Below are 23,754 nucleotides of genomic sequence, written 5' to 3'. Positions count from 1 at the left end.
AAACTGGTCTTAACACACTAGCCCTTTAAAGTTCAGCGCTCTGATTTTCCCACCACCACCGTCACCAAGCTCCAATAAGTACATTTACTTTTCAGGCGTTGGACTGGTAAGACTATACGTAGCTGTGATGTATGTTGCTGCTGTAAACCGAAAAAACACACACACAGGCATTAGAGATAGCTCTGACTGGTGCTTTTTAAAATTGCCTGGTTAATATTTAGCTACAAGATATGCACGGCTTGACTAATTGAACTTCTTTTCTCCTCAGAACTTCCTTTTCTGCTTTCAAAAAGTAAGGAAGTGGTCTAGCCGATTAGTCAAAGAGCGAGGATCAGAAATAGTTCGACGGGGGGAACTCTTCTAAGAAGTGCTACTTTTATATAACCACCCTTGATCTTGCTGAATTTTTCTTAAAAAATTAAAAAAATGGCTGGTGTCAGCAGCTGCATGAAGTACTCTATGTTCATCTTCAACTTTTTGTTCTGGGTAAGTCTGAATTGTTCAAAATGATTGTCATGCGAAACAAAGTGAATTCAAGGGATACTGAAACAGCAGTTAAACAATAACGAGGTATTTGTAGAACAGCATTATTGCTGATATTTAACAGGTGCTTGCTATCTGGAAACAGTTGAAGACTCTTTCATTTCAACATGCTTTTCTAGCAAGATGTAAAGGTGTTCATTTTGTATTGTTTTTAAATCTATCCTTTGGCAGTGCTTTAAAAACTATTATTGTATGTTTCTGTTGTATGTTAGTAGATTGCATTGAGACTCATGTGAAAGGCAATTCATTAATTAGTTGAGTGTTGTTGTTTTTTAAAAAATATGTTTGTAAATCACCTTGAGATACACGTGAACGGCAATTCATAACTTTTAAAAAACCACAATTGGGTGGGGAGTAGGGTGAAATTCCAAGGGCAAGCTCAGAACCCAGGCCTTTCTAATGTCCCCTAAATTCATGTGGCCAAAATGACTTATATTTCAGTAGTTTGGTATAGCTGAAGCACATGGGTTAAACAGCACATTAAAAGGGTTTTGGGGAAAGAAAGGCATTGTTTTAATATTGCTAATAATACACTGACCACCAATTGGGTACCTGCATGCAGTCAGCCATCTGCCACCAACCCAAAGGAGTACAAAACTTCTATCTCTCCTGATATTTCTAGATGATTAGTGCTCAGATTTCTGAAGATCTTGACCAAAATTAGGCTAATTGTAATAGTGGCTTGGGAATGGAAAGGCACAGAGTTGAAACTTCAGTATTTTGTATGTCTATTGCATGGGCATAGCCAGGATTTATATCGGGGGTGGGCAGGCTTTATGTTAGGAGAGGGCAGAACCTCAGGTGGTTAAGTATTTTTATTGATTGAGGGGGCAATTGCCCCCTTGGCAACGCCCATGGTCTATTGACTGGTGCCATAGCTGTCAACATTTTCCCTTTTTTAAGGGAAATTCCCTTATTCCTAATAGGATTCCTCGCAAGAAAAGGGAAAAGTTGACAGCTATGACTGGTGCATACTGGAAAAACCCATAATGTCTTCCTCAGAATCAATTACTTCCTCATGCTATTCAAGTTATTTCAGTGAGAGAATGCAAATGCATTTATTCATGATATCCCCGGATGACTTTGTGAACTGAAACCCTTCAGGTCAGAGCTGTTACTTGTATGAACTTTTGGGAGTAAACCCCATTCCCAAATTCTTAGCAAGACATATTGCAATACGTACCCAGTCACAAAAAGCATTTAGAGATATTCCTATGTCTAAAACATTTGTCATCTAACTTCCTCCTCAGATCAAAACTATAATGTTTTGTTTTATTTTGACCTAAGCCCTCACTTTCAATGCACATAATCCTTCATCCTTCTCCTACTCTCTCTCTCTCGCTCTCTCTGCCTATATCTCTGTTTTAGTCATGGCCTACTGGCTTTCCATCTATAACATTTCCAAAATTCATCCTTTTAAATCTATGAACTCTACTGATTCTCAGGGCCGGCCCACCCATGAGGCAGGGTGAACCAGCCGCCTCAGGCAACACCCCCACAGGTGCCCCACCACTTCATATTGCCACCACACAACCTAGGCAAGGGATGTGGTGGTGGCAGGGCAAGGCGAAACAGGATGCATCCCCCCTACTGATTGTCATACAGACCTGCTTTCTAGTATATGCAATGTTTGTTCATCGTCCTGCTTGTCTTTCAGCTGAAACTTATATCTATTTTCTTCTACCTTTAATATTTTCTTCACACTCATTGTTTCCCCACCCACAGTTGTGGAGAAGAACTGTAGCTTTGCATGCAGAAGATCCCAAGTTCAAGCCCTAGCACCTAGCTTCTATATGAATAGCGAATAAAAGAAAAGCTTGACTAGGGGACAAAAGAATGTAGCTTGCATTTTCCCTTCAGCTTTGTCGGTTCCACTTTTTCTAGACACATGCCATTCCATCATCCTGCAGCACTAGCCTCTTGCCCACAAGAACCAGAGGCTTAGGCAAGTTGTGTGTTTAGGCTGTGTGGTGGGTATGGGGCCTACTATAGATCACTTGGCCAGAACCCACCAAAATCTGGAGCCAGCTTTGAATCGTTCAGAGGGACTAATACACACACACACACACACACACAGAGAGAGAGAGAGAGAGAGAGAGAGAGAGAGAGAGAGAGAGAGAGAGATATGGCAGGAGGTCTATGCACACCTTATGCTTCTAATCCATCTTGAATTCTGTTATGCTGATGGGCAGGTTAGCAATATTTTAAATAAAGACAGCCACAGCCTTTCCACTATGTGATAAGGCAACAGCCGCTGTGTTCTCAGCTGCAGAGAATTTTAATAGAACCTGATGAAAGGTATCTGTTGATCAGCCATTCAAACAACTGCACAGACTGGGGCTTCTGGTTAGTCTGCACTTAAGCACGGTTAATGATCCGGTCCTGCTAGTGGAAATCTGCCCTTGAGCTGCCTGCATATTGTAAGCTGTCAAAGCATGAGGATACCTCTAGAAGTACAGAATTTATCTACCATATGATCTCTCTCTCTCTCTCTCTCTCTCTCTCACACACACACACACACACACACAACCTGCAGTCTTTAAGCCATATCTGCACACCCCAAGATTTTGCACAGCCCCTCTGTAAAAATGGTGGAGCAACAGCTATCACTTGTACGTGTGTATTCTAGGCTGCATTCTAGCCACACAAAAGCCAAAGGTTTCCACACATATACACAAACTCTAACCAGACAGGCAAGAGGCACTGGACAGTTCAGAATCATATTCTAGCCAGACGAAAGCACCTGAGGACAACATGGAACAGGGCTGGATAGGGCTATGGCCTCAGAGGAGTCCTGAGGGCTAAACAGAGATGCCTAGGGGGCCACGTTTAGACTTCGGTTCCTCACTGCTGCTGAAGGGCAACATGAGGTTGAGGCCTGGGAGCTGCCACCTCAGCACTACATAGTTGCCATTTTGAATTGATCTACATATCACCTTCTGGGCTAACACATGGAGCAGATTGCCATTACGTTTCAGATTTTGCATGTCTCGTGAAGCACTGTATCTCTTCAGACCAAGGATCAGTGCTGGAACCCATGCCACACATAGCTGAGGGTTTTTCTCCACCTGCTGTATGTGAATAAGTAGTTATGGTGGGGAGTGACTGTGAGATGGAAGAGAAGTGGTGTGCTGATGGGTGGCACAGTGGAGTGGCAATGCGGTTGGGTGGCAGTGGTCTCCCAACAGCAGTGTTGCTGCCACTTACTGGGATGGTGCAAATTTGGGACTGTGGGCAAACTGTTGGGAGCACTAGTTTTGCTCCTCTCTGTTGTCCTGCCCCATACCAGACCATTACGATAAGCGACAGTAACACTGCTGTTGGGAGAGGGGCCATTAGGTCCTACCCCATCACCCTGGTTGCATCTATGCATGTGCTCTAAGCCCAGAGGAAGATGTTAACTGGACACCTGCTTCTATTTATTATGGTCTTAGAAATATTGGCGAATAAAATTAGAACCTCATCTGAGATACGAGGAATTAGAATAGGACTGAAGGAATTTAAGCTAAAGGCCTACGCAGATGACCTGATATTATCCTTGGAAGAACCTCGAGAGAGTATTGGCAAAGCGTTAGAGATCCTGGAAGAATACGGCAAGTTATCCGGCTTTAAACTAAACAAATTGAAGACAAAAATGTTGACAAAAAATCTAAAAAGTGAAGAAAAAGAAGAACTAGAAAGAAAATACGGAATAAAAATTGCAAAAGAAATAAAATATTTAGGAATCTGGCTCACATCAAAAAATATAAACCTAATTGAAGATAACTACTCGGTAGTCTGGAAAGAGATTAAAAGAGATTTCGATGTCTGGAATAGAGTCAATTTATCGTGGCTGGGTAGGATGGAGGCGATAAAGATGGTCGTGCTTCCTAAGATGTTGTTCCTTTTCCAAAACATCCCAATAATCAGGGGGCCTAAACTGTTTAAAGATTGGCAACGGACTCTCTCCAGATTCATCTGGCAGGGTAGAAGACCAAGGATTAGATTTAAAATTCTTACGGACCGAAAGGAAAGAGGGGGCTTCGCTGTTCCGAATTTAAAGTTGTATCATGAGGCCGCATGTTTATGCTGGGTCAAAGATTGGATCACGCTAAAAAATAGTGACTTATTGGACCTGGAAGGGGCGGATAATAGATATGGCTGGCATGCCTATCTATGGCAGAGCAAAGGGAAAGTGCATAGGGGATTTTCGAGTCACATCATTAGAGGTCCCTTGTATGAAGCCTGGGAAAGGAATAAAAAACTACTGGAATGGCGAACCCCCTGGTGGCTGTCCCCAATTAATATTATAACAACTATAAATATAAATACGGGAGCAGAGAATTTAACATATGAGGACCTATTGGTAAGATCGGAAGACACGTGGAAATTAAGACCGTACGAGGAACTGAAGGGAAAGCTGACAGTTTGGCTACAATACTATCAAATCAATGCCTTATGGGCGGAAGACAAAAAAATTGGAATGAATGAAAAAAATCGAAATTTCAGATTGAAATAATTGAAGGTAATTCTAAATTATTATCTAAAATGTACAACATACTATTGGAGTGGGACACAAAAGATGAGGAGATCAAAGAAGTCATGGTCAAATGGGCAATAGATATAGGACATAGCATAGCCTACGAGCAATGGTCAAAACTGTGGGAGAAGGGAATAAAATTTACGGCGTGTGCGGCAATCAGGGAAAACATAGAAAAGATGATCCACAGATGGTATTTAACACCAGAAAAACTGAACAGGATATATAAGATTGGTAGCGGGGTCTGCTGGAGGTGTAAAGTAAAGGAGGGTAATTTCATGCATATGTGGTGGGCCTGCGAGGAAATTAAAAAATTCTGGGATACTATATATAACGAGTTAAAAAAAATATTAAAATACACTTTCCCAAAAAGACCAGAGGCCTTTCTATTAGGCATCATAGGAGAGGAGATTAGGAAAGAAGACGTAGTTTTGTTCCAGTACTCAACAGCAGCGGCCAGATTGCTAATTGCTCAAAAATGGAAAAGCACGAACACACCAACGATGATGGAATGGCAAAATAAACTATATGACTTCTTTGAATTGGCAAATATGACGCAGAAAATAAGAAACCAAAAAAATACAAAGTTAAGGGACGATTGGGCTAAATTTATGATATATATAGAAAGAAATTATGAAAACATACCAACTATAGTAGGTTTATTATAAAACTTTCGATGTTTCAGGTTATTAAACAACAACAGCTGTAAAAATGGAATTTTGTAAAAATTAGGAATCCGGAATCAAGAGGGATGGAAGTCGAACTGTAAATGTAATGTGCTATGTTGTCTTGTTTCCTCTCTATTTCTTCCCTCTTTTTTACTTTTTATTTTTTTTCCTTTTTTTTCCACATCTATTTACTTTGTCATGTGTATGCTTTAAACGAAACTTAATAAAAAGAATTTAAAAAAAAAAGGAAGATGTTAACTGGACACCTGGAAGAGGGCTGAAACCTGGGAAACTTGACTCTGTGTGTTCATGGTCCATGCTGTCAGATATTTGACCAAATCATCCTCTAAAGAGCCAGTGTGGTGTAGTGGTTAAGAGCGGTAAGCTCGTAATCTGGTGAACCGGGTTCGCGTCCCTGCTCTTCCACATGCAGCTGCTGAGTGACCTTGGGCTAGTCACACTTCTTCTCAGCCCCACTCACCACACAGAGTGTTTGTTGTGGGGGAGGAAGGGAAGGAGATTGTTAGCCTCTTTGAGACTCCTTCGGGTAGTGATAAAATGGGATATCAAATCCAAACTACTACTACTACTACTACTACTCTTCTTCTTCTTCTTCTTCTTCTTCTTCTTCTTCTTCTTCTTCTTCTTCTTCTTCTTCTTCTCTAAAGGAAAATTAGGAGCAAAACAGCAGCCAGGGACAGTTCCTGGCAAACAGAGACTGGAGAGCTGGAACACATGATATTATTATATCTACTCCATGTGATTGTATGCACTGAACTTGCAAGCAGGCATCTGTTGAAAAGTAATTGTTTTACATTCTGTTTATACTGCTGACCAATGTCTTTCCATAAACAGATGTGTGGATGTGCTATTCTGGCAGCCTCTATTTACATGCGTGTGAACAAAGATGCTCAAGAAGTAAGTTTGTTTTTCACCATATTATTTATCCTTATTTTTCTATATTATTTCTCCATAATTTGTTGATCCCAAAATGGTATGGGCATCCAGTCTTGTGCTTTCCAAGAAATAATGGCTGTTTTTTAAAAAAATAAAATCATTTTTTAAATTTTAGAAACATAATTTTAGAAATCAATAATTTGCCTTGACCTCCTTTTGATTCAAGACACATTTGAGAAAGAAGAAAGCTTTGTCCCATGTGTTGGGCTCCTGTGAAGAGAAACCTCCTTCATTTAAAGTGTGAGCCTTATCTCAGCTACCCACTGCTTCAAAAATATATTTCATCATTCAATTGATTTTTTGGGGGTGGGAGGTAGGGATGTAAGTAGTACCACTATGTTCATTGGGATTTACTCTCAAACAACTGTGCATAGGATTGCAGGTTTAAAATCTTGAATAATCCAGAGATGCACTCGAGTTGTATTAATTTGAATGCTCTTTTGAAGAGAGAGAGAAAAAGAGGTGTGCTGAAGACATTTTATTTATGTGATCAAGGACAAGACACCTGATTTCCACTTTAAACATAATATAAGGAATGTAGATGAGTATATGAATGCATGCTACATTTTAAGTAATTTACATATACATTTTAAGCCAAATCCAATAATAATAATAATAATAATTTTTTTATTTATACCCCACCCATCGGGCTCAGTTTCCCCAGCCACTCTGGGCAGCTCCCAACAGAATATTAAAAACACGATAAAACATAAAACATTAAAAACTTCCCTAAACAGGGCTATGACTGGCCTGCTGCTGGAGTCAATGCAGTCATCTTCTCCTCTAAAAACCTGTCCATCCTCCAACACCATAATCTGAAACCTTTCTTTGGGTGCCTCCACTAACTGAAGTGACTGGAGAGACAATCCTGAAAGTAGAGTTACAACTACAGTGACACCATCATGAGCACAAATCACCGTGCGCAATAAAAAAAGGATATTTGGAGGTGCCCAAAATCTGAGCAGTTATCCCTGTTTGTTTACATCAGAACATTTCTACGCAGCTTGATTGTAAAAAAAACAAAAAACCCCTCAAAGCTGTTTCCAAAAAGAATAATAAAACAATAATATTGTCACCGAAAGGGGTTTTTTTTAAAGCATTCCCAAATAATTAAAAGCAACGATGAGCTAAAAATAGATTAAAACACACATTGAAATATATGGGTAGGCATATGTTGTCTTAACAAAAAATGCTTTTATCAGCTGAGAGAAATAATACAGTGAAATCAATGGGCAGGGAGTTCCAGTGTGTGGGCTCTGCTGCACTAAAAAATTAATTTCTTACAAAAGTAGAACGAGTATTATGTGGTCTCTGTAACAGTGCCCATTCCACGAATTGAAACAGTCAAGTGGGCATATACGGAGCAAGGTGACCTCGCAGGTAAACTGGTCCCAAGTTGTTAAGGATTTTATAAACTGATAGTAATAATTTGAATGTGACCTGGTAGCAAATGGGCAACCAGTGCAGGCCTCTAACCAGGGGTGTCGTATGCTGACAGGGTCTCACTCCTGTCAGCAATCGGGCTGCAGGAATCTTCACTAACTGTACCTTTTAGATCAAGAGAAGCCCCACATTTGCTTTCAGGCACACTTCTTGCAGTGGGAGACCCAGCAAAAGGCAGAGTCTACAATCCCACCCACCCACATGTACATTCATAGGTTCTGTCAACCTTCCACGGAATGTGTGGAAGTCAGGCATGCAATGAGCAAGCACCTTCCTATTCCCCATTAGCTATGTGTACATATCGAGGGGTATGCCATTTGAACAGGCCTTTGAAGCCAAAAGGGCTGAGCAAAATGTTTCCACACCCCCTGTGCTGCTTTGTGCCCCTTCTCCACTCATACCTGAGCAACGCAAAACAGTGCATTGTAGCAGTTAAAAAAGGTAAAGGGACCCCTGACCATTAGGTCCAGTCGTGACTGACTATGGGTTACGGCGCTCATCTTGTTTTATTGGCCAAGGGAGCCAGCGTTTGTCCACAGGTAGCTTCTGGGTCATGTGGCCAGCATGACCAAGCCACTTCTGGCAAACCAGAGCAGCGCACGGAAACGCCGTTTACCTTCCCGCTGGAGCGGTCCCTATTTATCTACTTGCACTTTGACGTGCTTTCGAACTGCTAGGTTGGCAGAAGCTGGGACCGGACAATGGGAGCTCACCCCGTCATGGGGATTCGAACTGCTGACCTTCTGATCGGCAAGTCCTAGGCTCTGTGGTTTAACCCAGTTGCTCTGCCCTAAATTGCAACAATACTGCAGTGCCCTTTGGGTATTTGGGTGTAAGAGATATGCTGTGGCTCAACTCATGAAATAGCACTGGTGCAAAAGCCTTTTCCCACTGATCCCATCCACAGTAGACTAGAGGAAAGAGTTGTTGACTACCTTTCACATTGCTTTTGAAGAAGAATGTCCTTTCTCTGTTTACCATATTTGCTTCTGTCTCCACAGTCATTCAACAAAGGCAGTGGCATGTTTGCTGGGATTGATCTCCTCATTGCCGTGGGCGCTATCATCATGGTGATGGGTTTTCTCGGCTGCTGTGGTGCCATGAAGGAAAGCCAATGCATGCTCCTCCTGGTAAGAGATTCAGTAGCAGGAACTTCAACACTAGCCTCTCCACACCAATGTTTACATTAGTGTGCTCACTTCTTGTCTCCTTTCTTTGTCTGTGATTTGGAGCATTCTACAGTGGAACCTCGGTTTTCGAACGTAATCTGTTCTGGACTTCCAAAATGTTCGAAAACTGAGGCGCAAAGGGCAGCCTGCAAGTTTACAGAGAAATTTGAGAAAAACTTAGTGGTACCTCAGCGGAAGCCGTTTGACCGCTGAGGCATGTTCAAAAACGGAAGCATTTCCTTCCAGGTTTTCGGCATTTGAGTTCCGAAACGTTCGTCAAAGGAGATGTTAAAAAACCGAGGTACCACTGTATATTCAATGAAATGATTTAGTGTTTCTAAAAAGTTCCAAAGCGACAGGCAAGAATTCCCTTCTTTGCAGCTGTGGACTATGAAGGAAACATGAGACAGAAGGATACAGTAAAGGAATTTGACTCGGATTATTATTGTTATTAATTGAATTATCATCATCATTTGTTTATATAGCACCATTAGCACACATGACTCTATACAATTAAAACATGAAATTATACCCCAAGAGACGTACCATCTAAATAAACAAATATACACAATACAATAAAAATATATAGTTTAGCATGCATATTTCACAAGCCATTATATTAGGGATAATGTATAAAGAGTACCTCTTGAATCAATAAAAGGCTGGGAAGTTTTTACATTTCTGAATCCCTGTTTAGAATTGTTTACACAGAGGCGATGAATTGGGGTCACACCCAATGACTTCACCACTCCTGATTACCACACTTTCAAGAGCCCAGTTTGGACACAGCCAGAGCATATACAACTTGAAAGCATACACAGCCTGTTGTCCATCTCTTCTGGAGTAAAACTATGGGAGCCAGTTGCATGTCATCTATCCCTCCCTTCTGAACTGAATTCAAGTCAGACTCCTTGGAGTGCAGCAAGACCAATACCAAAAACTTGGTTGGTTAACTTTTGTTTTGCTTAAGTATTTATGTACTTAAGCTTAGGTGGGTTGTTGTTGTTGCTGCTGCTGCTGCTGTTGTTTTGTAATACAGTGGTACCTCGGGTTAAGAACTTAATTTGTTCTGGAGGTCCGTTCTTAACCTAAAACTGTTCTTAACCTGAGGTACCACTTTAGCTAATGGGGCCTCCCACTACTGCCGCACGATTTCTGTTCTCATCCTGAGGTAAAGTCTGCAACCTGAAGCATCTGTAACCTGAAGCTTCTGTAACCCGAGGTACCACTGTACTGAATTTATTCTGTTTGACATTTATTTTATTTTATTTGCTTTTTGCTACTTCTGAATTTACTGACATGTTCTGTGTTCCTTTCATGTGTCTTTCCATTTTTCTGTATTTGGATGTTTTTGAATGTTTCCTGAAATCTGCTTTGCGCCCAGCTCATTATGGGGGAAAGCGACATATAAGCAAACTTAAACCATTCATCAATCGGTGTCAGTCCATACCTTCCATTTTTCTAGAGTATGGATTCCACATATGGGAGCCTATGCATGTAGGTGCTGTGCGAATGAATGATGACTGGAGTCAACATGTAGTAACATCAGTCTTCTCTTAATGCTTTCATTTCTACACATTTCTACACATATGCTTGGACCAAATCAATAAATGCATTGATCAATCACCAAATATACCAACATCATAAAAACTATATATATATATATATATATATATATATATTGTGTAGAAATGCAAAATGGAGCTTACAAGCAACTAATAATAATTGTTATTTTTTAAAAAATTACATTTGCAGCTCACTTCAAAATATGTCATACAATGGCCAGATTAACAGAAATCTACTTTACCCTGATGCCAGGTGTGGGTGTGGTTGTTCGAGAGCAAGCAGACAAGACTCTGACCTGTCTTTTCCAGGCTTAATTATCTGTACAAACTATTTACAGTGCAGAGCGTCGCAAGTCCATGTCTGCTCAGTCGCTAGCAGAATCTGGGAGTGGGCGGTCCTTATACCTTCCCCAGCATAACAGTCGTGTGACCCCGCATCCTTTGTTGGAATTCTTGCCCGTCTTGAGGTATGTGCCTATCTGTTCAGGCACCGGCTGAATTCTTTAGACCTCCCTCCGGCGACTCCCGGCAGGATAAAACATACGCGAGGTCCGTTCCGGCGATTTTCCTCAGGCTGTGAGGAAAACACACCAACTGCTCCTCTCTCCCCTCTTGTGTCCCCAGGGAGGGGAAAGAAGCAGACAGAAATCTATTTACATCTTTTATTCCTGTCTTTTACTTCAGTACAGAGAAAACATGTCTGCACTCATCAGCAGTTAGAATAAACTCCACCCATGTCCTTCCAGCACAGGTCATATGACAAACCCACTGAGCTAACATCCGGTGCTCAGTACAGAATGGACTGCCCCTTTATTCCCATGGCAACAGTCACAAACTTCCTGTTTGGCTTTCCAGCCACAAGCAGCAGTCTTGGCTGCTATGGCCTTTGCTTGCTGCCGCATTGCTGCTTTAGAATAACATACTCCCCCTAAAGTATCAATGCGTGCTGCGAGCAAAGCGTCATCCAGAGAAGAAAACAAACAGTTGTTATACTTATAACATTCCCCTGTTGTTTCAGTTCCACCCTTGGAACTACCCGCCACTGGTTTTACCAATGTACCTCTCTGGTTGTGTGACTTCCAAGGAATGAGTGCTTCTGCATTACCTTGGTTAGCAACTCTCTGTTGTGCCTTTGTCTCTGACTCAGACACAGCTTCAATTTGACCTTGGTCGTTTACAACAGCAACACATAAGTTAGCAAACTCTTGTGAATACCTCTTGGGTGGTACACCCTTCGTTGCTCTCTCAGACCTACGTAAGAGGTGCTGCTCTTCTTTGCTTTCTGGTTCAGCCTTTGGACTCTCTGGAGAACCAGTACTAAGCTTAATCAGTGGTTCGTCCTCCTCTTCTGAGGATCTAGTCATTATCTGAGATTTCCTCTCAATGACTGTGACAACTGAGCTGTCTGAGCTATCGCTGTCATCTTCAGTACTACTGAACTCAATAAGATCAAACTCATCATCATCATCATCAGAATCATCATCAACTCCTGTGGGAAATGTTTGAACAATTACTCTCTCCTGTTCAGGAGCACTCTCTAGAAGTTTTGTGAGAATCACCTGACCAGATTCAGACAAAATTACTCTGTAGAGACCCTTTTCATAACCCACAAAAATGCCTCTGGCATTCTTTACTCCACCTGGAGCTTCTGTTCTCACATGAGACCCAAAAACCTTGAAATGGGCAACTGAAGGTTTTCTGTGGAACAGTTTCTCAAAAGGAGAACTTCCCAACTGCTTTGAAAACTTTCTCAACCACGTGTAACAGAATGACATTAGCGACTCAGCCCAGTACTCATGTGGCAGATGTGAACTAAGCAATTGCGCTTCCATTCCCTTTTGCAATTCTTTGTTCACCCTACTACAGACACATTTGTTCCAAGCTTGTTCGGAACTAGCAGTTTTGTGTCTTATCCCTTTCTTCTTCAGGAACCTCTGGAACTCCTGTAAAAGAAAAATTGGCTTCTCATCTGTGCAAAGACAATCTATGTCAGCATCATGCATATTTTTAACCTTGTCACAAAACTCTTTAAACCTTTCTAAGGCTTCTTTCGGTCTCTCCAAAAGATAAAGCCAGACAAAACCTGTAAAAGAATCAACACATATTAGGTAATACTTTGCATTGCCTCTAGATGGTGCTAAAGGACCAATCACATCAGCATACACCCGCTGAAATGCCCTGTTGACCCTCAAGGTGACCTGCTTGGTGTTCTTCTTGGCTACACCTGTAAAACAGATCATGTTAGAATCACAAGAATTACATTCCATGTAATCACTTTGATCAAAAGTCAACAAATACAGTCCATCTTTCTCTTTGGCAGAAAGATACAGCTCTCCATCTTTGTAGATCTCGCATTTCTCATCATCATAGGACAGTTTTAGTCCCTTCTTGGCAATCTGCGAAACGCTGAGCAGATTAAACTTCAACTCTGGAACCAAATAAACACTGTCTATAGTCAAGTTCAGACTTTCAAGATACACAGTTCCAATTCCGGTGGCTTCCAGCTCTTGACCGTTGGCTAGTTGCACCGCGAAGCTTTGCTTCTCAAACGTAGAAAATAGTCCTCTGTGTCGACACATGTGAACTGTGGCTCCAGTGTCTAGGACAAAGAAGTTTCCCACCTCTGGTGTGGCTTTTAGCGACATCAAAGCCTTTGTAGTCTTTGCCTTTGGCTTGGTGTGACCTTTGTCTGATGCCTCAGACGTTGTGGAGCTCGCCTTAGCTCCTCTGTTCCGACGTGGCTTCTTGCAGTACCGCTGAAGATGCCCAGTCTGGTCACAATTGTAGCATCGGACAACGTTCAAAGCTACAGCATTTTCTCCAGTAGCAACAGCAGTAGGGGCGTTAGAACTCCGTTCTTTGCTCCCCTTGTCCTTGACTTCCAGGGCGGCAAGCCTGTCATGTTCACAAAGAACCACGGCAAAGACCCTCTCCGACGTGAGATCAGCTGCTGGGAGAGACCCCAGCTGACTGGCAACTGTTTTGTAAGTCCGATTCAGGCTGTTGATCACCATGAAGCAAAACACTTCTTCATCCAGACGGAAATTGCGTTCCACCATCTGTTGACGCAGAAATTTCATTTCCGTCAGGTGCGCTTGAACATCTCCATCAGGCGCAAGCCTCAGGTTGGTCAGCTTTTCAAAATACAGCAGCGCTGAAGAACCTGCATCTCTCTGATGTGTCCTTCTCAGCGTGTCCCAAACATGTTTCGCGTGGTCTAAATCTTGTATGTGGATCAGCTGCGAATCTGACACGCACAGAATTATGGCAGTTCTGGCCTTCACATCCTGTGACTCCCAAGCACGCGTTGGTGCTGCTGGAATGGGATTTTCAATCACCCCAAACAGTCTCTGATTCTGCAGCAGGGCCTTCATCTTAATAGACCAAGATGCATAATTGTCACTGGTCAGAAGGTCTGGAGTAGGCAGGCCTCCCCCCCTCTTGGCATCCATTTTGAGTCCTTGCATTGACTCTCAAACACAAGCCTCTAAAATCCAATAGCTGGCTTGTTTACACTCTGTGCCACCTGGCAGCTCTGAACGCTAGCTGCGTTGGAAATTTCCAAGAGCTCTTCAGACTCTGAAGACAAAACATTCCATTTTAACTTTCACTTCTCCTCTCTGAGGCATGGCCTTCACTGAAGGGCGTCGCTTAGCAACAGTGCATTCCATCCCTTGGACAGGATTAACCACAGGAATGTTTGGAATGCGGTTTCTCTTTTGACTGGAGCTGTCTTTCCCATCTACTGCTCCCCGTGAAGCAGAGAATAACTCAATCTGCATTCACTCTTCTAAGCCCGAAAAACTCATACCTGGGCTCCGTTGCTTGGCTATCAGATTCCTCTGGTCAGCTTCTGGCTGCAGAGAATCAGCCTTCTCACCTCAGGCTTCCATGGAGGCCACTTCTTGATGCAGAGGTCGATGAAAACAGCAACCATCCTCTGCTACCATTGTTGGAATTCTTGCCCGTCTTGAGGTATGTGCCTATCTGTTCAGGCACCGGCTGAATTCTTTAGACCTCCCTCTGGCGACTCCCGGCAGGATAAAACATACGCGAGGTCCGTTCCGGCGATTTTCCTCAGGCTGTGAGGAAAACACACCAACTGCTCCTCTCTCCCCTCTTGTGTCCCCAGGGAGGGGAAAGAAGCAGACAGAAATCTATTTACATCTTTTATTCCTGTCTTTTACTTCAGTACAGAGAAAACATGTCTGCACTCATCGGCAGTTAGAATAAACTCCACCCATGTCCTTCCAGCACAGGTCATATGACAAACCCACTGAGCTAACATCCGGTGCTCAGTACAGAATGGACTGCCCCTTTATTCCCATGGCAACAGTCACAAACTTCCTGTTTGGCTTTCCAGCCACAAGCAGCAGTCTTGGCTGCTATGGCCTTTGCTTGCTGCCGCATTGCTGCTTTAGAATAACATCCTTCTCCCCCCTCTCTGCACCCAAGCCTACTGCACAGAGTGGGCATTGGCAAAGGGGGGCTCGCCTCCCCTCTGCTTTGCTCAGGCTCGGTGTTGAGGCTCTCCCTAGCATCCCTTGCTCCCACCACTTCCTCTCCACTGGAGTTGGGGCTTCCCTCATCGCCAGAGGAAGAACTGCTTTGCAAGATCTTCAGAGGCTCCCTGTAACACAACTGCCCTCCCACCTCTCGCCTCTGAGCTGATGGCAGTTCCCTGACACCTGACATGACCTGGAAAAACTGTTTGCGGACAAATGTCGGCTCCCTTGGCCAGTATAGTGAGATGAGTGCTGCAATCCCATAGTCGTTTGTGTCTGGACTTAACTGTCAGGGGTCCTTTACCTTTTCCTTTACTGTACCCTGCTTTTAGATAATTAATTGCTCTCTTTTTTGTTTCTCCCCCCAACAGTTTTTCATTGGACTACTAATAATCCTGCTTCTTCAAATCGTAGCTGGTATTTTGGGAGGAGTGTATAAATCTAAGGTACCACATTTTTTTAGTCATGCTTAATTGTTTCTAAGAAAGTATATCAAATATGCTGATTGATAATGCATTCCTTTTTTTAAGGTCGAAGAAGTTGTTAACAAGACCTTAACCGAGGAGGTTCAAATGTTGCAGGATACTTCAAACAAGTATCAAGACTTCCAGGCCGGTTTTCACAAATTTGAGCAAGCGGTAAATGATATTACTGATTTATTTGAGATAAAGGCAAATGAGGGGTTTTGTTTTTAAAAAACTGTTACAAGAATAGTGATAGCAAGAAATTGGAAAAAGAACACAACCGCTACTCTTTGTGAATAGATTGAAAAAGGTTGGTCGGTTGTGACAATAGTCATATTAACTTATTTCGGAATACAAGTAAACCCACCCGATAAATCTAACCCAATAAGTGTAAATGCATCCATATGCTATTTTTAATTAATTGCGATGTTATATATTTAAACTTTAAAGATAAAATAAAAACAAACAGGATATTAACATTTTTTAAAAAAAAATGCGAAAAGCTGAAATTCTTACTCGTTGGTGCTTGGACTCAAGATATGTCTAGACCCGTAATTCTTGGGGAACCGGCTGTTTAATGGTTAAATCTATGTTTCTTACAAGCCTTGGATCTGAAATCTGGACCAGTTTCATACATTAAGTCACATCACTTTCAGACTCTGGCTATTTTGTAGGTGGGAATCAGTCATGTGTCAGCACATTCAGACTGTAAAATTAAAGTGGATTTGGTGCATAAGAAGCCTGCTTCCTAAATATAAGTAAATTAATCAGACTTTTTGTGGTAATCAAAGTGATGGGGGAAAGGCAGTGGATCGAGTAGAATAATACTCACTTGTGCATATAACCTCCTCACAAACAAATCAGAAAGAATGCTTGATAAAAGCCAACCTTGTATCTCCTGTTCACAAACTTTATGCAAACGAATTAGGATAAATGTTCAATAAACCCAAGTATGTTTGGGCCTTTAGAAATCTCACTCATTCTTACTCTCACCCAAGGCCAAGTTGGGAGGTGGGTAAGAAAGGGGCTTCTACTGAGTGATTGGCTCAAGAGGCAGGTGGCCAGGAGACACCCATTGCTCCTCATGGCCAAAGTGCTTCAAGGTGCCTATCATAAGAGAGACCTGGGTTTCTCACATTAGAGAACTGAATGCAGCAAATACATAGGCTTTGAAACTATCAGTGTCTTTGTAAGAACTTATGGCAAGCATCTGTTTCAGCTTATGCTGGGATGACTGTTCCGCTTCTTGTTTATGTGGTGCCTGAAACATCTCAGTTTTGCTTTCTACGGAAGGAACCAACTTTCTACTGAACAAAACTATGAAAGAAGGGGGACTAGAATGGAAGAATGTAGAGTTACAGAATGCAGACTCTTAACCTCGTTTAGTTAAACTGTTTCCTCCACTGCTGGCTGGTATCCCTTCTACTTCAAAGAAAATGGCAATGGTATTATTTCATAATGGTATTTCCTAATGGCCACGTTTGGATGATAATATCTTGGTTTAATAAGCCAAGATATCAGCGAGACTTCAGGGTGCGCACACAGCCCCTTCTCTCTTCTCTTTGCACAAACAAGTAAATCATTCGGAAGCCTTCCGTTAATTAGTTTCCCTTTTCATCTGAACTAGGAAACTATGGTCAATGGCTTCAAAACAAGGAAGGATAGTAAGCCAATGTCAAACCAATATGGAAATGTTGGGAATAAGCCATCTTAATCTAGTAATAAGGGTTGTATTCCTAAAGCAGTAGCTACGCTGGGGTTGAAAAGAAATGATTACTTCTTAGTTGCCCTCTACTTCTTAATCAGTCACCAGTGTATGAAATTATAAGGAGCTGCCTTCAGACATTCCCTAGAAATAGGGCTGCATCTAGGAAAGTCATCTCCTTAGTGCAAGGACTTCTGCCTGAACAATGATATTTCCTTTTCCACTTCTCTCCCTATGTGCCCTTCCCTAATCCTCCAGATTTTAAAGCAGAGGTTGGATGGCAACCTGTCATGTATAATCTAGTTGAGATTCCTGCATTACAGAGAGTTGAACTAGATTACCTTTGGGGTCACTTTCAGCTCTACAATTTTATGATTCTATGGTTCAGTTTTTGGAGAGGTGCATGCAGAGAAAAGAGTGAGAGGAAGTTCTGTTGCACAGGTGGAGGTCTCTGCTAGATACGACCCACAGTGTATAAAAATATGGTTGGGGAGAGAAATTTGCTTCAGCCTAATTTGCACTTCCCCAAACAATACCCAAACAAAAGCACACCTTTCATGCAAAATTCACGGTTCTCCAAATTTTGTCATACAGTTGTACAGCCAAAAATGTATACAAGCTACATATACTGTGGGAAGGTGTGCATGAAAATTCATATATAAGTAGAAGAAAACAAACAAAAGCACATAATGTTACGGGAAAAAATGTTTTGCAAATGTGTATAGTTGCATGCATTAGATTTTATTGACGAACTAAATACAGGTTATAGCCAAAAAACAAACAAACAAACATAGAAAAAGCAGACAGGTCTCGGAAACATATTAAAACAAACACGATTAAAGCATTATTATGCACATCACAGATATACACAAATGGTCGGAAATGGTGGAAAACTCAGGGAGCAAGGCAGGACTCTTGGGTTTTCCTAAGCTGAGAACTTTTATCACAAACTTCGCTGTGTTGCACTGAAAGGCTGATGAATTTTCATGAGGACTTTTAAAAAAAGTTTGTTTGAACATGTGATGAACTGAGCTAAAGACTGGAAAAATTAGAAAATGACAGAAGATTAAATTGGCAGATTCACCCATCCCTTCATAAACACCCCATTAAATTGACTACAACAGATGTGAGCCTTGATTCTTGTAAAGAGTGGCACCAGCTGATTTTTTAAAAATAAAGTTCAAAGTCAAAACCTTTCTCTCCTCATGAAAAGTTGACATTTGGATAAAATGGGACCAAAATTCTAAAAGAAATCTGCTTTAGTTTTGATAACTGAAAGAAAAATGTGATTTCTCTGGATCACACATATCTTATACAAGGATAGTATTCTGAGAAAGTTGCTTTTCTTGAGAATTTCTGTTTATTTGTTGCACTTAGTCCTCCCTGCTTCCCACTGATTTTTGGTGAGTATAATTTAACTGCAACAGCAAGAAGAAGAGCCATTCAACGTGGTACCATTATTACTGTTTCTCCTTTCCCCCCCTATATGCAAGTTTAGTCACATGGTTTGGTTTTTTTAAATAGTTCTCTGAGATCTTGACACATGCCATTTATCGGTAGTGGCACCCACCCTGTGGAACGCCCTCCCACCAGATGTCAAAGAGAAAAACAACTACCAGACTTTTAGAAGACATCTGAAGGCAGCCCTGCTTAGGGAAGCTTTTAATGTTTAATAGACTATTGTATTTTAATATTCTGTTGGAAGCTGCCCAGAGTGGCTGCGAAAACCCAGCCAGATGGGAGGGGTATAAATAATAATAATAATAATAATAATAATAATAATAATAATAATAATAATAATAATTTATTTATTTATCCTAGTTGGGAACTCTCACTGTCTTTATTTTTTCCTCTCCTATAGAACAAATGCTGTGGTTTGCTTAAGGGAGAGAGTGACTGGGGAAAGGCACAGCCCACATATAATGGCTGTCAATGTGACACTAAAGACGTTGGGACATCAGTTTGCAAAGGAGATAAGTATGCAACGGTAAGAAGAATGAAAACGCGTTTCATAATTCTCCTTTGAGGGTTATTGTTGTTTGGACTGCTTGAATATTCAGGGCGACATGGCAAATTACATATTGGTAAAGGGTTGCTCTATTACTTGCCTCAAACACTTGTCACCTCTTACCTCGAAATGTGGAAACTCATGTTTCTGTTGCTTTTCTTGCAGTCCTATTTATTGAACTAGTTAGAGGCCATGTGACATATCTGAAGAAGAGTAATGGCCCCACCACAAAATGTATGTGCATTGAACATTGTGTTCTGTCTACCTTGGAATGGGTTGCTTCTGGCGTGCGCATCTGGAATTCTCCTCCTAATCATTGCTGCTGTATTATGCATTACAACAAGTCATGTATTGCATTCCTGAATTAAATATAAACATACATTACTGTAGCATCTCCCCTGTACTATAGCACACAGCGTGCTATCCAGAACCTGATGCGTTAATGGAGGGCTGAGAAGATGAACAAAGTCTGAAAAAAAATGAGAATGAAAATGCCATAAGCTATTTAAAATTCTAAGTTGTACATGCCTTCACATTCATTGTCACTATGGACAGTTTTCAACAAATGTTGAAACAAATTTCTTCATGGATGGAATTCCCAATACCTGCATTTTCTGAATATTGAGAACTCCAATATCACACTTATAAACTCGGGTACTTTCCTTGGAATGAAGGTCACCGAAGACTTCTGGCATTTCTGTGATGTATGGTCTATTTACACACACATGAATGTTATGTGTGTCCGTATGGGCTTAGTATGAAGTTTCACTGCATTAAATTGAACAGATATTGGTTCCATACTCCTCAATCATCCTGATTTGAGTGGGACATCACAGTTACAGAAGCCATCCTGGCTTCTGATTGGATCCTGGAATGTCCCATTTTTCGGTCCGGTGCTCTGATGTGAGTCAGCTGGGTCATGCCAGAACGCTGGACCAAAAGATGCTTTTTCGTGGTCTCACACTCTTCTGCATATCAGCTGGCTCCCGTGAGAGTTTGGGACCAAAAAACAAGTGTTCTGATTTTGATCAGTGGGATATTGGAGGGTATGATAGCATGAGTTTCATAGAGAAGAGCAGCAGGCCTCTCTGCGTCCCATCCCCCCTGGCACTGCCAGCTTCAAAAAGGAGGAAAGAGGAACCTAGCTGAGTCACCTCCATCAACACATATGCATTCCCAACACCTGTTTGGAGATTATGTAGATATAATAGCCTGAGAATGCTGAAAATTCACATGAGATATGCATATTCCTCAAGGCCTGTTGGAAATTGTGTATATATAGTTCCCTCTTCCTGGAAGGATTATGTTCACTTTCTCCATGAGGCCTGATGAATGCACACAAGGGTAGCTTGTTTTGCATATTAACCATTCAATTAAGATTAAACTTGCATATATGTTTTAAGACAATAGATATTTGTTGTGCACTGTTTTGCCTTTCTGGCGCCAAGCCACAAATGGCTTATATTTGGCACAAGGTGGGAGATTCCACTAGTTTAGTTCATTCCCATTAAGTGTTCATGTTAGAAGCCTATGAATTACTAGTGAATATTTCACTTGCATTAAGTTTTGTCTCTTTTATCTTTCAGTCTTGCAGAGAAGTAATCATGGAGTTCTTCAAGAATAACATGGTTATCGTTATGGGGATAGCATTTGGGCTGGCATTCATTGAGGTATATCTACAGCTATTTTTGCTCTTTCTATCTTACTCTTTCTCCAAGAAGCTCTGGGGAAATGTCCCACTTTTGTGCAGCACCTTAGGCTGACTAAGAAGCCCAAGAATGGCATTGGTGTAAATGTGTGTGGGTTTAAAATGAGGAGAGGCATCCTGGTGCTTGCTGACTCCACTTCCAACCTTTGACCTGAAGAAGACTCCTCTGGGAGAGAAGGAGCTGAACCAATCTGCTGATTTCAGTTTCTCCCACTTAGTATTTACTGCCCACCTTAAACACAGTTTACCACATTTCTGCATCAGTTTGTATTTTTGCCATTCCTAACTGGCGCGAATTGGTGGCCCTTGATCTGTGGATTCCACCAGCGTCAGCAGCCACAACAGATGGTCTTCTTTTGGAAGAGTGACCTCGCTGTCTCATGGAGCCACACAGAGCGGTTTAATCTGGCCCCTATGCAATGCATGTTGGCCAGCAGTATCCACCCTTAGCCCAGATGTGGTCCTGTGCATGTTGTGAGCTCATGGCCAACTCCTCCTTTGTCAGTATCCAAACACTGCTGCAAATCAGCTGTATTGTCACTTAAACCACTGCTACTAAATTTCATCTGAAGCTGGAAGGAGCCGTGAAATGAAATAATATAAACGGCCGTTAATAAAAAGGAATAACAAATGTTTAACAAAATGAGCTGGTGACAAATCATGTGATAATTGTGTGGTAATTAATGATGTGGGAAATATGTGGGCTGGGAGGTGAGGAATTACACGGCTGCCCATTTGCTTTGCTACTAGAGGAGTCAGACACGCAGCCTTTTTCTTACTAGCTAGGTTTGAAAAGAATTACAGGTTTCTAATTAAAACTGATCCTGAGATGACCCTTTATCCATATCCGTGCTGAACCTGAAAGTGTGTGTCTTAAAGGGAAATAGTATGTTTCGGGTTTTTTTTAAAAAAAGTCTGTTTTGTACATTTGTATTTGCTGAATGGCTTTCATAAGAAGTAAGGGGACCCCCTGGAATGGTACGGAGAATGGTGAAGAGGGATGCGTTAGGTAAGGGGGTGATCTGCTAAAATTGAGTGCCCCCATCCTGCCTCAGTGTGAGAGCTTTCCTCTAGGGCAAAGTCACTATTAAGCAAGTCATTAGAACTTCGACAAAGTCACTATTAAGCAAGTCATTAGAACTTCGACAGTGGAATTTGCTGCCAAGGAGTGTGGTGGAGTCTCCTTCTTTGGAGGTCTTTAAGCAGAAGCTTGACAACCATATGTCAGGAGTGCTCTGATGGTGTTTCCTGCTTGGCAGGGGGTTGGACTCGATGGCCCTTGTGGTCTCTTCCAACTCTATGATTCTATGATTCTATGAACATCGTGATTCATTTCTGATGAACCGAAGGGCTTCATTCTGGGACGGTTCTCTCTGAGAGAGAAGTAGTATGAAAAACCTTTATTAGCTACTATGAGATTTGATTCCCTCCCCACGTTACAGCAGAAAACAGAAGTACAAATTCCATAGAAGGCAATGTCTTCACCCATTAAAGCAATCCATCTTTCAGAATAAATTTAGGTTTCCCATAGTGTGGTATATATGGGTTTAATTAAAATCCCACTATTCTCGAGTCATACTTCTAAAAATTACTTTGGAAATGGTCTTCAGCATAGCACATTTCATCTGTATGTAAATCCAAGAAATTTGCAAACAAAATGTTCTTGCTGCGCATTTGCCTGTATGTGGGGGATATTCTGAAGCTGCCAAATAATACCATAAACATCTTTCTTTTCCAGGTTCTTGGTCTGGTGTTTTCAATGAGCCTTTACTGCCAAATCCAGAGAAAATGAAACCATGGAAGTGTCAGAAATATGCCACCAGCCAAATGAGAAACCTTTGTAGATTGAGAGATGGATGTTTGGTTTGGCACCTGCAAATAAATGCCAGAAGCAGCTGTGATGATAACAGCCGAAGCACCAATGGATAAATACTCTTCATGACTTATGAAATAAAATCTGTTTAAAATTAGAGAAACTAATGATCTGTCACTGGTTTCTTTGTAATGCAATACATACCTATGTGTACACTTCTGCCACCTTTTTTTAATTTGAAGACGACTTGTCAACAAAATGAAGCATATTGACTTGACACATATTGTGTTGTCGCAGCGCACTGTTTTCCGGCTTCTGATAAGCAAGGAATACTTTTTTGTTTGGAATTAAAACTGGACACACATACTTCAGCTTCACAACTGGAAATGCTTTACTTATAACAGGGACAAGGGCGGGGGCTGTGTTCCTCTGAATGTTGTTGAACTCTTAATACAAGGCCAATGCTGAGACATAATGGGGGTTGTAGTTCAGGAACATTGGGAAATGCTAGGTTAGTCCACTCAGTGATGAAAGCAAAATTACCCAGCCCAGAGGAGTCATCCCACCTGTGTGGTGCACCTTCTGAAGCAAGTATCTTCTTCAGTATCTTTCCAATGGGAATGACTGTATTTTAAAGTCATACCCCATGCAGTCAAATTATCACCAGAGGTCAGCTTGAAAGGATGC

General features: G+C 41.6%; 1 protein-coding gene across 1 annotated transcript; it reads left to right on the top strand.

The window, feature by feature from the left end:
- The first annotated feature begins 271 nt into the window (after nt 1-271).
- Nucleotides 272-23,234, top strand: TSPAN8 (tetraspanin 8). Its single transcript, XM_081928113.1, has 8 exons — nt 272-486; nt 6,586-6,648; nt 9,132-9,260; nt 15,741-15,815; nt 15,900-16,007; nt 19,400-19,525; nt 21,133-21,216; nt 22,993-23,234. The coding sequence occupies exons 1-8, from the start codon at nt 427-429 to the stop codon at nt 23,044-23,046; spliced, it is 699 nt and encodes a 232-aa protein (XP_081784239.1). The 5' UTR covers nt 272-426; the 3' UTR covers nt 23,047-23,234.
- The last annotated feature ends 520 nt before the right edge of the window (nt 23,235-23,754 follow it).

The sequence above is a fragment of the Podarcis melisellensis genome (genome assembly GCF_964234715.1).
Source record: "Podarcis melisellensis genome assembly, chromosome: 10".
Classification (NCBI taxonomy): Eukaryota; Metazoa; Chordata; class Lepidosauria; order Squamata; family Lacertidae; genus Podarcis; species Podarcis melisellensis.
Note: the sequence above shows the minus strand (reverse complement) of the source record. Positions and strands in the feature narration are given on the sequence as shown.

What these genes read in the sequence shown, in the direction of transcription:
- TSPAN8 (XM_081928113.1), top strand. Translation starts at nt 427, where the DNA reads ATGGCTGGTGTCAGCAGCTGCATGAAGTACTCTATGTTCATCTTCAAC. An exon ending in TCTTCAACTTTTTGTTCTGG is followed by an intron (nt 487 to 6,585) that starts GTAAGTCTGAAT and finishes TTCCATAAACAG; the next exon opens with ATGTGTGGATGTGCTATTCT. An exon ending in GCCAATGCATGCTCCTCCTG is followed by an intron (nt 9,261 to 15,740) that starts GTAAGAGATTCA and finishes TCCCCCCAACAG; the next exon opens with TTTTTCATTGGACTACTAAT.